The sequence below is a fragment of the Mauremys mutica genome, chromosome 6, assembly GCF_020497125.1.
Source record: "Mauremys mutica isolate MM-2020 ecotype Southern chromosome 6, ASM2049712v1, whole genome shotgun sequence".
Classification (NCBI taxonomy): Eukaryota; Metazoa; Chordata; order Testudines; family Geoemydidae; genus Mauremys; species Mauremys mutica.
This window is the reverse complement of record NC_059077.1, coordinates 23,245,676-23,263,420: the sequence shown is the minus strand read 5'-3', so window position 1 is coordinate 23,263,420 and position 17,745 is coordinate 23,245,676. Positions and strand designations below refer to the sequence as shown.

The 17,745-nt window shown below is 41.4% G+C and overlaps 1 protein-coding gene across 5 annotated transcripts in view; it reads right to left on the bottom strand.

Moving 5' to 3' along the window:
* RAI14 (retinoic acid induced 14) overlaps window positions 1–17,745 on the bottom strand; it is a 129,595-nt gene that overhangs the window by 46,206 nt on the left and 65,644 nt on the right. For all 5 annotated transcript variants that reach the window (XM_045021695.1, XM_045021699.1, XM_045021698.1 and 2 more), the window contains exon 3: window positions 4,923–5,053. In XM_045021695.1, the coding sequence (XP_044877630.1) occupies window positions 4,923–5,053 (131 nt within the window). The remainder of the gene's footprint in view (window positions 1–4,922; window positions 5,054–17,745) is intronic.

The following is a 17,745-nucleotide window of genomic DNA, read 5'->3' as shown; positions in this document are numbered from 1 at the left end:
ACAGCAGCAGCAGTTTCTTTAACTTATCAACCTTGGACTAGTGGAACGTTTGGTGTATGAATTAACCTTTAATGAAACTTAAAGACTCCCCTTTTTTGAGGGCTTTAGATGGTCAACATCCAAATCTGAAAGAAACATTTAGCTTTGGGAAGCTGCACAGAAACAAGAGCTAGTGGATTAAGACTACAATGAATCATTTTGGAGATGGTGCTAGATCAGTGGGTCTCAAACTTCTGTACTGGGGACCCCATTCACATAGCAAGCCTCTGAGTGTGACCCCTCCCCTTATAAATTGAAATCACTTTTTAATATATTTAGCACCATTATAAATGCTGGAGACAAAGCGGGGTTTGGGTTGGAAGTTGACAGCTTGCGACCCCCCCCAGGTAATAACCTCCTGACAACCCTGAGGGGTCCTGACTCCTAGTTTGAGAACCCCTGCACTAGACAGAGTAAGCATTTAATTACAAACATGTTTGCCAAACGTTTGATCTAGCATAAGTAGGAGCAAAAGAGCCTATGCCAAAAGGTGTATTTGCCCAATGAAGCTAATTTACATAAATTTGTTTATCAAAAAGACTGTCTTAAAGGAAATGAAAATCCAACACGTCTTTAAAGCCCTGAAGCATCAGCCTCATGAAACTGTAAAATACATTGCTGGGAGAGTTCCTCTAACTTGCAGAGGGAGTTCTGGCAGGAATAAGTGGTACCAAGGCATCATCGTGCCCCTCTGCACCCAAATTTACCAGGAAAAGGTCCCAATTAAGTGGTGACTTAGTTGAGAGCTGGAATATTTAGTCCCCTTCTCCATTTCATCCTAAATTGGCGACTGTACAACCCCTTTGGCAACATGTCATCCTAGTAGTGAATATCCACTCTGTCTGGTTTAGTATTCAGTTATTTTTGTTTTGTCCCTTGTGACTAATGAGAATAAATTATTCCTTTCTTCTTTACAAGTGCCTCACTTCACACTTGTAGACAGTGATGTCTCTGGATGGAGCATGGCTACATTTCTTAATAAAGCTCATTTTCAAAAAAAGTTTTTGTAACTAGTTGCTCTTCTCTCATTTGTTTAAAAACACAGTGTCCAAAACTGAATGTCATGTTTCAATATAGATTTAATCAGTATCAAGTGCAATGATTTATTTTCCTGTTCTCAAGGATCCATTAATGAAAAAAGGACAAAGACAAAGATCTTAACAGGAATAGGAGATTGGGGCGAAGAAAGGAACACCTTAAGGGGAAAAATAATGCACTAGGCCAACCAAATCTGTAACGCAAAACAGAATACTTCATAATGTTACACTCTAAAGCACATTCCATCATAATGAAGTGTTTAATCCCCTCATGCAATTTGTTACATAATTTAATCCATTATGTTCTTCTGATTCATCACCTTCAGCCTAATTATGTAAACTACTTAGTACATCAGTATAAATCAATAAATGATGCATCCAAATAGTCTGAATCTCTCAGACCTGCTGCTAGAATGCAACTAATGCACAACGTGCAACTGGAGCATAGCTGTGATCACCTATTGTCCAAAGACACATTCCAGCTGGCTCTGTTGGCCTTTTTGCTGATACACCCAGGCAGAGTTTATCCTCATTAAGAAACATAAAGCCCTCATTTCCATTAAGTTAAAGGGATGGTGACAAGTTAGTAGATATGTGGGACATGAAGGATCAGAAAAGAAAAATTTAAACTGCCCCTTTCCCCAAAATGGAGAGCTGCTGTTTCAACAGCCATTTTAAGTCTCCTCCCACTTTTAATGCACTTTCTAATGGGTGAGCTAAAATGGGCCCTACCTAATAATCCAGATTTTCTTCCTCGCTCTGCTAAATTTTAAGATGACAGAGCAAGTAAAAAATGGCTGCTGAGGCACAAACTAGTGCTCTACGGGCAGCCAGAATTCTGGGGTCTACTTTAAGTTGAAAACCTTACAGAATGTAAAGCACTGAGTATGATGGCTGTGAAAAAGCAGGCTTTAAAGAAATGTTAAAAGAAAGCCAGAAAAAACACACATACTGAATAGAATATTAAAGAACAACCCTCCCTCCCTTTTCCCTCATGTTTCACTTATTCCACTATGAGATATTTTCCATGCTAAAAGACTATACTGCATATATCCCACATTTTTAAAAGGCTTTTTAAATCAGTTTTAAAATTACGTAAAACATGAACTCATGAGCCATAGTCCAAGAACAATAAGCCACACCAAGGTACACTATTAATGACATGGTGCACTTCTCCAGATCAGCCTCTCAGTTTCTTCGTTTGTCAGAGTTGCTATCCATTGGGTCGGCACTGAGACAACTTGAGTGCATCTGCTAAATTTCTCACTACATTTAAGGGGGAATGAGGATTGAAAGCAGGGTCTTGCACGAGGCATAACTGGAGCCATATAAATGGATTTGCCTTTGTTCCAACACGCTCATTTTCACTGACACCACTGAACGAGTATTTTAAATCAAGTGCTCAGTAAGTGAGCACACTGAACTAGTGAGAACACAGATCTTTAAATCACCAGTCTAGGTTTGTTCCATTCATTTAAGATCACATAGCTGTTTCAGTGTTAGTATAGGATAGCAAGTGTCTTCCTGGTTACTAAACATGACAGCTTGCAGAGTATCCCTCCAGGGCTGGGGAAGAAAACTGTCAGAACCCAATTCATACTATCATATTGTATTTGAAATCTACAAAAACCCTCAATAGAATCAGGCAGTTGAACCAGAACCGGCTCGAGATGGTATTTTATTTGAATCACAACTGAACCTGAACCATAACTTTGTTCTATCTACTGAACCTGAACCAAAAAAAAATTGGGTTACCGCTTAAAACAAAAGGTTCAGCAATTTTTAAGATTCAATTTTTTTTTTTAAATAAACTAAATGATCTTATTTTCATTATCAAAGGAGAGAACAAAGTAACAAATGGGCACGTGATTGCTACCAGGAAGGCCTGTCTCTGTATAATGAGAAGAGAATGAGACTAGCAGGAGGTCAACCCACAAGAGTAGGGAGGGAGTTGGAAAGCTCAAGGAGCTGCCTGTATACCACGAAGCCCAGGAAATAGATGAACAATATCTGAGACACCCCCGTTCCCACCAGCCCCCAGGGAGAGAAGAGGCGGAATGATCCCTGGGCCAAGAAGTTAATCACTCTTCAAGCCCGAGGGAAAAGGTAATGGCTCCCCAACCCTGCTCCCTCTTAGACAGGCTTCCTCTCACCATCACCAATCCCTGGGCTGCGCCTTCCTCCAGTTGCCCTTGCACCACAGCCATCCAGTATAACACAGCAAATATTACAAGAATATGTTATTCTTGTTTGCTAAAACAAATTGTTCATCAAATAACTGTGTTTATTTGACAACACAGAAACACTAGGAAAATACTCAAAGTTAAAAAAAAAACTATCAACAATCAAAATAGTTTCAATGTTAAAGTTTCATCTCTCTTTTTTGATATTACATCCACTGAGACTGAAATTTGATTTGAACCAATTCAAAGTGGTAACTGAACTGGGTTTGGGTTTTTTTTGGTGGCTTGAACTGGAACTGAACCCGAACACACTGAATGCAACTGAACCCGAACAAAACCAAAATAAATACCGGTTTGACTCCCTGAGTAGAAGAGAGGTTATACTGGATACAGTGGAGTTGATTCTAAAAACCAAACTGGCTCTAAAAAGTAGTTTTATTTAATTTAGAATTGGGTAAAAAAATAGGACAGTAGGCATATCTACTGAAAATACCTGTTGACATATCTACTGAAAATACCTGTTGAAGTACTTCAGTCGTATCTTTTGAATTATCTCAAATTATTTGTTTCAAAAGAAAAATGTGCATGAAAGTTCAAAACCCATATTAAAATGGGGAAAACGCCCTCTTGAAGAAACTGGAACACACAGACTTCACACAGACTTCGATGGTAAGAAAGTCTCAAGTCATCATGAGTCATTGCCATCATTTAATTTCCTCATATGCAGACCAGAAATAGAATAGATGCAGCAAACTGAAACAGACCAAGTGGGAAGCACAGCATGACTCCATAAATACAGCCTACGATAGTACTGTAGAACTTGGTAGAAACGGTCTTGTGCTGTCTCTCCCAAGACAGGATGATTTCCCCCCACCCCCACCTGCAATCTTTAAAAGCCTTTTTTCTCATGGGATGCCAAGCAATGAGCTATTTCCTCATTTATTCATGAAATCAGTTTTCTATACGATATCAAATGGAAGGGTTGGAGGAACAGGGTTCCCCGTGATTGTAATCCCCTGTGCTCCTGTTAGCAAGTTTTCACAAGAAGAGAAAAAGGGGTGGGGGAGAGGGGAGTAAATACTACATTCACTTTTCTACTGAAACTGCAAATAGGATGAAGAGCTCTTCTGCACAGGCACTGTTCTCAAATGCCAACCACAATGGGAAGCCCAGTACTTTAGGTTCTGTAAGGCTTAAACCCCTGTTGCAATATTGTCAATTCAAAGCCAACATCAAAGCAACTACCATTTCGGTTTGGCAGTGTAACTACACCAAACCTGCATGGGGAAAGTAGCCCCAAAGATTTAATGAAACACTATTCTTCTTGTTTGGAGCATGCACTATGGAATCTGGACATTCCAATGTGCCAAAAGTCCCTTTCCAAGGGAGCTGCCGATCAGCCCAGCAATCTAGATCCATGTCACCAAGTGGCCTGAAATTCTGAATAGACATTTTAAGTACAAACTGTAACTACAGCTCTGGAACAGAAAACAATTGTTTAACATGTAATGCGTTAGGACGAAGGGGAAGAGGGACTATTTTCAAGCTGATCCTTATTTGTTTTGTAGTTGCGGCTACCAAGGCAATTTGCAAATGAAATGATCTCTGTCTTCCTCATCCCTTGAGGACATTGAAACAAAGTTTTAAAAGTAGACAGACTTACGCAGTTTTGCCCTCGCTATCCTGTTTGGTGGCATTGGCTCCCTTTTTGCCCAGCAGCGAAGCCACTTTCTCTGGATCTCCATTCTCCACAGCTTGCAGCAGCCGGTCATCGTTCTTATTCCACTCGTTGGTCTGCAGTAAAAGAAATATTTAAGCGAAATCAATGCCAGCAGTATTTCCATGCTGTGCTGAATGACTATGCATACATTTGCCACCTATCACAGTTAAAATAAAAGCCAAGCAAAAACCCACACACTGAGGAGCTGGCACTTGATAAAGATGCCTATGAATAACTTAAAATGGATCATGTGGTGTATGATTTCAAGGACTAGCAGTAGCTCAAGTCAGATCAGACAGATTTCTTTAAACTAGTGAGATAAGAAGGAGAGCACTGCAATTTTTTAGCTCAATCCCTGTCACTCAATCTACAGCAGTGGTCCCCAACCTTTTTCGTTTGGCAGGCGCCAGACGACGAGCCACGGAGGACCGTGGCGGCGGACGAGCATCTGCCGAAATGCCGCCGACAAGCGGCGTCATCCAGAGGTAGCAGCATTTTGGTGGATGCTCGTCCGCCGGCCAGTACGCGGGCGCACTTAGACGCCCCGGTGGGTGCCATGGCGCCCGCGGGCACCATGTTGAGGACCCCTGATCTACAGCACAACACTTAAAGGAGAGTGCTAGTGTAGAAAAGTTGCTCTTTAAAGCAGTACTACAGAACTAAACCATTTGGCCCCTCGTTAAGGTTAAATGAGGTTTATACGTGAACTCTTCACTTCTCTAGTTCATTGTTTTTGTTTTAGAGCTGTGCTAGAGCTGCCAGGAGCTACCTTTTTAATCACATGATACATGAGACAAGACTACCTGGGATGCATACCCTTAGCTGATTCAGCAAACAAAAACCCATCCACATACCACCATGTGCCTGGAGAAATCTTTTCAAGTGAAGTGTTTTCTGCAGCCCCTAGTAGCACAGCAGACCAATAGGCAAAGAGGTCTCCCTTTGCAAATTATAACCACTTGTATTGCATTTTTATTCCCCTGCCACATGTAAGACTCTAACTCAGAGAGGTATTCTAGCCCTACCTTGAAGTGAATTCCAAATACTGCTGCAGACAAGAGAAGCCCACCAAGTACTTTAATCTTTACCAAATAATCCATATAGTCCCCTTTCTGTGGAGGGGTCTTTTCTCTGATTAGTGACAGAAGATTGCACATTCTGGATAATTTTAGGGCACAAGGACCACTTAAAAAACAAAACACTGAGTACCAGAGCCTCATTCCATCTACCTGAACTATAGATCCAGTTGGCCAATGGGATTACCCCCAAAATTTCTTCTGCATCCCTTCTAACCAGGAAGAACACTAAACTATAATCCCAGCAGGAGAATTCTGTTTACACAGAAGTCAAAGCCATATTTTTTACTAACATTACACATCCAGTGGGGAGGCTCTTTAAATAGACTATGGTTGTTCCCAACAACAGTCAGCTCTTCAACACGAATGCTCTCAGGAGGTACTACATCAGAACTGGATCGGTGCCTTTTTGATAGGTGCTGAATCCATATTAGTGGGCCACTTTGAAAACCTACAGCCTATGAAACTCTTAGGCATGGACTCTCCACAGTGACAAACAGGCAGTCATGGAGCCTAGTTTTCCCAACGGAACAGAAATATTGATGTTTCTCTGTTTACATGTGTACAAAATGAGTCAGGGTTCTCACTAATCTAAATTAGGTGCATGCGAGACATAAAAGAACTAAACACATCCTGAAAAATGGAACAGGTGGAATGCTGGTGAGACAGATCATGTGCCTGCATGCATGCATACTTCAGTCAACGTTTTCAAAAAATACAGTTCAAGTAATTTCTTAAGGGAACCAAAGAATCAGGTCTGAAGAGGACCTACAAGTTACTGGGAGTTGAAAAACCCCAAGCAGAGTGAGCAATTTGGATGGGCAAGCAGACAGACAGTATGTGAAGGGACTGAGTCTGGAACGAGGGGAGCAGGAACAGCAGTGGTGTCAAAGGGAAGTGGCAAATAGAAAAAGGAGGAAACTGCACTGGGAGCCCGTGGAGTGCAAGTGAGATGGCTAGTCCAGCATATTAAGAATATAATATAATAAGAGGCGGGGCCTAATGGACTAGACGAGCAGTTTGAGGTTTGAAGTTCAGCATGTATGATTCTTTGCTGTGAGTAGTTGGGAAGAATGTTTCTTAAAAGTGGCAACGTATTTTGTATGATTAGTTACTTTAAAAAGTTCCTGCCATTACAGCTATGTTGATAGACTGTAGAGTAGATCATCATTGTTACTAACCACATAAGGAATAGTTACAGGTGTTTATATTTTATTAAAACCCCTCTTTGCATTACAGTTTTTAAAAAGTTAAGACATTGATTTTTAATAGCATACTATATTACTCTTCATTTTTGACTATACTTTTGTATTGTTGTATGAAAAGGTTTCAATGATGCAGCCCTTGGGCCAATGTACTAGTCCTCATGTGGCCCTCGTGGTGATTTAAGCTTGAGATCACTGCTTTACCGTGTGTATTTGACCGCAATTTGTGTTCAGCTAGTTTACTGGGTTAATTTACTCTTGTGGAGTTTTGTTTTTTGTTTTTTTAAACACAATAGGGAGAAAAAAATATTTTTTAGAATTGGGAAGTGTGATGGTAAAGTTACAAAAACTGGCAATGCAACTCCAAGGCAGAAGCAACACCTGCAAGTACACTTCATTAATTTTTTTTAAATGGAGTAGATTTTAAAATTGACAGAGCCCCTTTAAACTTGGCAACATGAAACACTAACCTACATTTCCACAAAAGGAAGATAAAAGCATCTAATCTTTAAGCACGTTTCATGTCCTGAAATGACCAGTTCTAGTTCTCAAATATTGGAGATAAAGCTATAGAAAAAACATGAAGATTAAGACTGTTACTGAAAATCCTTGGCAGCAGGAACCTTGATATAACTACAGTCCTGCTCAATAGTTTATAATATAATCAAATCCTGCAGAATCAGTTAAAGAGGGGATTTAAATATTAACCTATAGCAAGTAACTAAAATTGAAAAGTTATTTGATTATATGCCAATGATTAGTTTGGCAGTATTGTGTCATATGCAATTCACCACGCTAGAACCCCAACACCATACACAGTTTATCCTATTCCTGATTTCAGTTATTTAATTTCTCCCTAGTGTGGTGGTGACACTATGATCACTGTATGCAAGAGGCACTGATCTCATGTTCATAGTCACACCCATCATTAAAATTTCAGACCTGATTTCAATATAGCTGGGTCCTAAAATTATGTGCTGATATTTATCTAGTGTGAAAGATGTGCATGAAGATTTACATACATTAAACTGGAAAGCGCGAAGTATTTTGAATCCAGCTCTTATTGTGTACAATGGTGCCAAGCTTATTTTAACAATAAAACATTGTGCACTATAAAGTTACTCTTTTAAAGGAGAGGGGCAGTATTTTATCTTGTAATACTCAGTTTTCAACCATTTTTTTCATAACACAATGTATGCACATATATTATAAAACTGAGATTGGAGAAGGATTGCATTGTTCACCTGATGGCTCCTATTAACAAGTGCAACTGCTAACATGATTCTACCCTACCTAAAAATTAAACAGTCTTGAACTTGGACAAGTTAATTAATACACTCTCTCTCAGGGAGAATACTTATTCAAGTCAGATTAACAAAGATACCAAGATTACAAAGTTACTGACATACTGACTATTTAAAAAAGAAAAGGTAATTTTTCCTTTTTTGAGGAGAAGGAAGTAGATGGTGGAGGTAAAGTAGCAAGCTCTATATTTGGAGATAGCAGAACAAGCACAGTGAAAACAGCTTCTCAAACTAATTAATGCCTCTGCTTCTCATCCCTGAAACTATTCCTAGTTTTAGCAATCCTGAGTCATGGAGAGTGGGCCACTACACTAATCAGCTTGAATTAATTCTGCCAATTATATGCTTTTAGATTTTTAAAAATGAAACTATAACCATATTTTTGACACATATCTAAGATCACTTAATTTTTCTGGAAAACATAAATAAGAGCAATTTTTTAAAATAAAAATATATAAATTAATTTTCACCAAGCAGTTTCAGAACATTAACTAATAGTGTTCTACTTTAAAAGGTGTTCTACATTAAAAGGCTAACTATCCGATATTCTACCTAACCCCTTTTAAATTAACTGTGTAGCAAGTAGTCCCTTCTCTATACTTGAGCAGCAATTAACTCACTGAAGTTACAGTTAGGATACAAGGCCTATGTTTTTAAACTGGATCAAAAGTGACACTCATTTAAATGTAATGCAAATTATATGAATCTCTGATAGACATCAGCATATTAGCATAATGAAGTGACAGATGGTAACCATATACTATGCTACCTAAAACAGAAACTTGACACCTATAAAGTATACTTTAGACGATTTGGTTCTATTTCATTTAATTTTTTCCTCACCACTGTATGTAAAATCACTAATATGCTTAAAAATAAACGGAAAATGACCATGAAAATCCTCAAGATCTCTAGCTTAAGAATGAACTCCACCCCACAATCCATCTCTTTCTGCAGTCAACCCACCGCCTCATGTAAAGCCTGGGAGAAGAGAAGTCCAGCAGCATACCCTGGAGGTCACCATATGTGGGATCTGGCAGACTAATGGGAGAGCGAGTCAGATCATTTTGAAGTAAAGGCCCTCAATGTAAAACACTGCTGCTAGCCAATTTGCATTGAAGCTGTGGACTGTAAGAGCTGAGTACTTCATATAGCCAGGATCCAGCCATCAACTGGTACCGAAGGCAGATCATGAAATACAGGTCTCTGAACAGAGGCCAAGACATTTTCCACTAGGTACAATTTCTGAATCTCTTGAAGGCTTAGCCTGTGGGCACTGTAGTAACCCAATCAATGACCATGGAAACACCTGAAAGGAAACAAAAAGCACTTTTGATAACTGTCACTGCCCAGGTATTCAGAAGCAGTCAGGAATCCAATAACTTCTGCAACAAATGGGAGGCAAACCCACCCCCCTCCATCCAGGGTGCACATATGGTTTCTATCTTTCCCCCGCCCTCCCGCCACCGTATTTCACTCTGAGTGCTCTCATTCTTGCCTGGGTTGAGTTTCATCCAGCTAGCCTTCATCTATACCCAAAATCTCCATTAGATACCAGGCAAATGATTCCACCACACTAGCAGAAAGGAAGAGATGGTAATGTAAGGATGGGTGTCAGCACCCTGCTGAAATCACAGTATGTCCATACTTCCTCATGGACTCCCGTATAAACACTGAACACGAAGGATGGCAAGATGGAATCCTGGGGGAACCCTGTATAAGAGCCTTCAGGACAGAGGAGAAAGGCCTGACCCAATATCCATTAGAGTCAATAGAGAGACTCCCCTGGATTTAAATGTGCTTTGGATCAGGGCTTAATTCTTAATGCCTCAGTTCTCCCAGAAGGAATGGATTGGAGCCACATGTCCACATTCACACTAACAAACAAAAAAACTGTTCTCAAAAAGGGTGGCGGAGCATTGTGCTGGCACAGATTTGTAGTTGCAGGAAGTGTGCAGGTTGGGGAATTTTAGCTACAACTGATATAAACATATATGCAGGGGGAAGAGGATGTGATGCTGTAGGATTGAAATATGACAATGAGTATCATTTAATATTGCCACTCAGACAATTGCAAAAAATCTTGTGCAAAATATATCATGTAAGGCAGGGGTAGGCAACCTATGGCACGCATGCCGAAGGCAGCACGTGAGTTGATTTTCAGCAGCACTCACACTGCCCGGGTCCTGGCCACCGGTTTGGGGGGCTCTGCATTTTAATTTAATTTTACATGAAGCTTCTTAAACATTTTAAAAACCTTATTTACTTTACAAAGAACAATAGTTTAGTTATATATTATAGCCTTATAGAAAGACACCTTCTAAAAATGTTAAAATGTGTGACTGGCATGCGAAACCTTAAATCAGAGTGAATAAATGAAGACTCGGCACACCACTTCTGAAAGGTTGTCAAACCCTGATGTAAGGTATCAATGGAAAATTTATGATTTTCTAAATAAGATCGTCCTGTTTAAATCCATGTATCATCTCTGTATCTGAAGCTATGAATATTGGCTATATAAATCAGTATCCCAAATGTGTTTGCTCCTGGAGTAACACCCACCAGATAAAAATCTACATTGAAGCCAGACAGCTGTGTGTTGATGGCCCATTAAAGACACTTAACTCTCACAATGGGCCATAGAAGAAACTCATCCTGACCAGTAAGTCTTCCTGTGGAGGCCTTAGCACAGATATGGCCAATGGCTGCCCCTGTGAGTCAGCATACCATGTAAGGACATGTGATATGTTCATGTGACCTTGGACTCCATCTTCTGCCAGTAACTTTCCACAGACAGGGTTTATAAGGCCTGGTCTACGTGAATAACGTAGCTGAAGTCAACGTACTTACCGGTAGATCTAGTCACCGCAGTGTCTTCACTGTGGTGAGTCAACAGCTGATGCTCTCCCATCGACTCTGCCTGCGCCTCTCGCTCCGGTGGAGTACTGGAGTCGACGGGAGAGCACTTGGAGGTCGATTTATCGCTGCCCGTCAATCCTGCGGGTAATGTAGACAAGCCCTAAGCTTTGTTTGTGACACTAAAATCCCAAGCACATGGCAGAGGATATAAAAGACCCTTGAAACATCTCCACGTTGCCTCTTTCCTGCTCTGAGTCTCTGGACTGTGCATACTGGACTATGGATCGAGGGGCTTCCAATCTTTTGGAAGTTACCAGAGACTTTACAAGCCAGCAGTCTATAACATCACTGCACACACCTGATACAAGAACATACATCATATGCATACAATAATAGTAATTAACCATTTTAACTCTTTTTTTCTTTATTAATAAACCTTTAGATTTTTTAGTTACTAAGGGTTGGCATCAGCATGATTATTGGGTAAGATTTGAGTTATATATTCACCTGGCTATGTGGCTGATCTCTTGAGATCAGAAGAGCACTTTGTTTGATTAAATTGGTTTTCAATAACCATTCATCATAAAGTCTAGTGTCTGGGCGGTGAAATAAGGGCTGGAATGCTTAAGGAGACTGCATTTTGGGACTTCTTGTTAACCAGTGTGGTGAGACAGAAGTTTACTGTTGTTACTAGCTTGGGGTCATCTAATGATAGAATAACCACCAGTTTGTGGTGAGTCTGCGCTATTTCTCAGCCGTTTGTCCTGAATCTGGCGCACTCAGCTGTGATGGTTCAGATTTTTAATCACCATGTCAATTAAACCTGCTCAGGTGATTACCTCAGGGCAGTTTTTTGTAGCCCCAGCTGTAGGGTGGAAGGTGCTCAAACAAGCCGGACATTTTGCCTTGCCTCACCTCATGAAGGCACAATCCCACTCCATTAATGGCTCTCCCAACACCTACTTGCTGACTTTCACAAGTCAGCTGAGAACTAGATCCAACATACAGCCATAGCACTTAATTCCCCTAGTAACTCTAGCCCTTAAGTGATGGACTGAATGAGCCAACTGGCTTTTCCCTGTCTTTAATTTTGGTGCCTTAAATTTAGTGTTTTACATTTGAACACATTGATTTGAAGTAACAGCTGTAATTATCTAAATAATACCCTACTGTTCAGCAATGTCAAGGGAAACCCGGAGGGGTTTGTATTTGATTGTGATTTGCAAAAATGGTCCAGTATTGTGAAAGACTTGAAAACTCGTGGCTTTCTACTCAAATCCAGTACTAAGCGATAGCACACCCACCCCAGGGTGTGAGGTCCTAGGTTCATTGCCTCCTTCCCCCTGAACCAGACTCACTCCAATACACCCCGGGCTACCCAGACAGCCCTATTGCCACTCATGAGCCCCAGCACAATGTACCCCTCCAGGAGTTCCCTGCACCCATGAGCCCCAATACCCACCTGCACTTCTGCCTCCACTTACGCTTTCAGTAGTGCCCACAGCACCAGCTCCCACTAAGGTGACCCCCATCCCTAATTGGGCAGGACAGTCCTGAAAGGCAGGTTCAAGCCCCAGTCCTGGGCAGAATGACTCCAGGACAGCATTTGTCCCAGACTCCCTGCGGCACCACGCTGCACCTGCCTGAGGCCCTGGGAGCCCAGGCTGCTCTGGGGAGCCCCGGAGTACCAGACTCTCCCACCTGCCATGGGCAGCATATCCCGGGGGGTGGGGATATGGGCCAGGGGCTGCTCTTGGGCCTCCTGCCAGGGCAGGTGGAGGACCCAGAGCTCCCCACAGCAGCCTGGGCCCCCTGGGTAGCTCTTAACACTGCACAGCTCCAGCTTTTGGCCTGGCCAGGGGGCGGATCCTCAGGGGGAAGAGGATGAGCAGGGAGCAGGGCCACAGAGAAGAGTGGGGCTCCTGCACGTGTCCCATTTTTGCATTTTGAAAAGGTGAACCCTAGTTCACCTAGTTCCCATCTACCCTTCCAGCCACCCTCAAACACTACCAAGTTTTGGGCAGCTCCATGACCTATCACAGCCACTGCTCAAAGTAAGGCATGTTGACCATACGCTTAAATTTATGCTTCTATGCAAGTTATTTGAAAATATACAAGTTAGAACATTAAGTTATTTGAATGAGATCTCCCAGGAGGTTAAAGCATGTTGACAGGTCAGGGTCTGTGGGAAAGCTTGCCCTGCTGCTGTGCTGTTGATAAAGAGGACTTCGCTCACCAGTAGTGCTGTTAATCTAACACCTTTCTGCAGCAATAGATGTACAGGAATTTTTTAAAGTGATGTTTATGGCTAAAAGCAAATTTGTGACTATGCAGATTAGCTAATTGAATAATTTGAAGGGCCTATCTCATGAAGCTGCACAAAAAACACTTAGCAATATGAGTGTATAAAGTAAACTTCAGTTTGCAGGATGAGAGCCTGAAAAAGCCTGTGCATGAATTTTGGTGCAAGAACAAATCACTCTCTTCTTCAGGCCGTGTGCCAACCAGCTACCAACAGCTTCCTTTTAAACAAACTTAACATTCTGTACCGTGACAACGGTTTGTGTACCTCTGAATGCCTGAGCAGATCAAGTGTGCATTTCAGCTTAACGAAACAGATTCAACCTTCTATCTAGGCTTTTCTCAGACTATTTTTTTTTTATTTCCAATGCATTTTTCTTTTAGACACACTTCTGACATAATATTATAGTAAAACTGAACTGGATACTAAAAAATTAGGCATTACATACCAAGAGACAAAATAACATGGATATGAAGCCTATAAAGTCTAGGATTTGGGTAAAAGGGAGTTTTAAAATTTTGTCTAAAAATTCTAATTCTTTTATTTAAGATTTTATGGTCTTGTTATGCTGAGGGTTGAGCAATCACACCGCCTCACTGAAGCTGTTGGGCATGATAGCTGCCTTGCATTCAGGCTAAATGATGGAACAATTACATGCCACTTTGTTTGGCAATAGTTGAAACAATGGAAAACCACTGCCCGAGGATCAGACTGCATGTGGGCAGTGACTGAACCATGTAGTCCAAGGGGTTTCCCAGGAGTCTGATAACTAGTGCTGGGGTGGGGGACTGATTTGACTGCAGCTGTGTCTGTGAGAGAGAAGCCAGGGAACCACCACAGAAGCACACAGAGAAGGCAGCAAGGAAGCCACAGAAACACACTGGTAGCATGACCCTGAGAAAAGCTAAGAGAGCTTTTGGGTAAAGTGCTGCCTTGAAAGAGGCTTGAAACTGTGACTAAAGAAATTGCCTCCTGCTGTTTGATTCCAACTATGTTCAGGGAAACAAGCTTGTACTTTTTTAAAAATAAACAGGACTGTGTCAAAAATACCAGACACCATCAATTTCTCTTCACAGAAACATGCAAAACCTTGGGGGGAAAAAATCTAACCACTCAATCCAAAAGGGGTAACAGTATATCATCAGTATAGGGTTTTCTTCTTATACAACTACATTCAACACAAAACCTCTGGAACCCAGATTATTTCCACCCCAGTTATCCAGAACTCTCACAAAGAAAAAAAACCCAGTATTAATGCACTCAAAATCATTAAGCACTTAAGCCTCCAGGATTTGAGTGCTGCAGCCTCTTTCCTGCAGAGCTTGCACATTGCAGGCCTTTGACCCCAGTAGCATCTGTTTAGCTTAAACCTTAACTATCCAAATGAAACAATGTCCCTTCTCACCCATTTTCACCTTCCCTTTATCTTCGGATCAGAGGTTGTGCTGTACTACACTGGTCACCTATCTCCACAGTCACGCCAGTCTTTCTAATGTCTTCCAAGTTAAGTATTTAAAGATCTGACAAATCCACAAAAAGCAAGAAAAAATAATCAAAGTTATGGCTGAAATTCCATCCCTGGATCTAAAATCCTCACATTTAGGTTACAGCTGGGTTTGCTCACCAAGTGGCCAAATTCTGTCCCCAGTTATGCTCATTCAACCTCATCAACTTCATGAGTATAGTAGAACCTCAGAATTACAAATACCAGAGTTATGAACTGACCAGTCAGTCAACCACAAACCTCATTTGGAACCGGAAGTTCACAATCAGGCATCAGCAGAGACAAAAACAAAACAGAACAAAATAAAAAAAAAAAGAGAAAAGCAGATACAGTACTGTGTTAAATGTAAACTATTAAAAAAATAAATAAAGGGAAAGCAGCATTTTTCTTCTGCATAGTGAAGTTTCATAGCTGCATTAAGTCAATGTTTAGCAATGAAAGAACAACCATAATATTTAGTTCAGAGTTACGAACATTTCAGAGTTATGAACAACCTCCAATCCCACGGTGTTTGTAACTGTGAGGTTCTACTGTAGTTACAAGCAAGGATGGAATTGGCCTTCAAAACCCAAAGCGAAGTGTTTTGCAATACCTTCAATACTCAGCACAGGAAAGTTGTAGCTTGCAATTATGCATATCCATTAGCCAAGAGGACGACTTAGAAGGAGACCACCAGTGCAGCTGTTACTAATATGATCCTATAGCAGCTACTGTACTGCTATCTAGCCTGAGAGGTTACCTCCTCCCTTCCCCCAACTCCTGCACAGTTCCCCTGAGCAAGGCCCATTTGCTCCTACGTTTGTATTACATATCACATTAATAAAAAAAAATTATTATATTTAGTGCTGAGTCACTGAGAAGATATGCTTCATTACTGGGATTGTTTAGATACACAGTCTACCAAGTTGATTAACTGCTGAAATAGTTTAGCCAGGAATAATTTGTTAAAGAGTAAATATAAGTTTTAAAATACAAATAAAGTCTTAACATTAAAGTTACTAACAAACTGCTCTTTTAAAAGTGTACAGTATAATTACTAGGTAAGAAACTCACTGAGTAAAATGTAAGTCTTCTAAATCCTTAAGCATATCAGCCCTGTCTTTTTGTTGGGCAAAGTCTGATTCCCACAGCCACCCATCAAGCAATGAAGTTAAACCTTAGCTATGTAAGTTTACTGACATTCTCATGGAAGAAAAGGGAACAGCCCTTGTGGTAAAGTGATAGTAGTTGTAAGTGTTATAACTTAGTGCTTTACATTTGCAATGCACTGAACAAACATTAACTAGCTAATCATTATGTTTGCTTGCCAAAGATAAACTAGCTATAGGAGAGGATATAAGTGACCTTGCACTGTTGTATGTCTATTGGAGGCAGGTTGTGTTATCTCCACTAAAATCAGAACTGCAGGCAAGCTAAGCAGCAAATTAAAATTCCTGGTATTTTCAAAAAGTCAGTGACTCATCATTTGGAGAGGAAAGGAGTGGAAGGCCTTGTCTACAACAAAGTCAGCTTTTGTTGACAAAACAGCAGAGGTGTACACACTACAGTGCTCCTCCCACTGACAAAACTCTCCTGCTTTGCTGACAAAATAAAACCACCTCGACAAGAGGCGTAGAGCTTATTGTAGTAAAGTTAGATTGACAAAGTTTCAGTGTAGACACCACGCTTGGTTATGTCACTGTAAATGGCCTCCAAGAGGTATCCCACAATGCCCACTCTGACCGCTCTGGTGAGCAGTTCGAACTCCGCTGCCATGCACCCAGGTACACAGACATCCGCCCCTCCCCATTTAAAGGCACGGGAATTTTTTTAATCCCACTTCCTGTTTGCTTGGTGTGGAGCGCTCACATCGCATCTTCCCAGCTGACCATGGCAACTCCGCACAGCAAACGCTCTCCCGCTTGGAGCACACCTGAGTTGTTGGATCCGCGGGCACCGTGAGGTGAGGACGCTGTGCAGTCCCACCTTTGCTCCAGCTGTAGGAACTTCAAGACCTACAGGCAGTTTTCTCGTGGCATGTTGGATACGGGCTACAAACGGGACACATCTCAGTGCTGTGCGAAGATCAGGGAGCTGATGCAGATGTACCAGGGCAGCTCTCAATCTGGTGTCCTTGCACCGCAGTGCTGGGGAGAGCTCTGCACACTGTTCCAGAAAGGTGGCTTTCTGCATCCAAAAGTTCTGCAGCCATTACTCGTCCTCTCGGACCTGCATAACGATGCGACCCCACCACTCAGCGCTCATTTCCTGAGCCAAATAGAGACAGTCCACCATGTGCAGCTGCCCCAAGAATGCCAAAAGTAAAACTGGTGTTGTTTCCTTCCATGGCACACAGCAGGGCAGGCACCACAGTTTCCTGTTCAGAGCTCACGATATACTACATGATTAGCCACATTGTGTTCATAACACTGACCACAAGAGTAGAGAGCAGTGCAGGATCCATCCTTTCAGGCAGAGATGGCAGGCACACAATAAACAAGGGCCATTGAAAAATGGCATCAAACATCGTCGGAAGC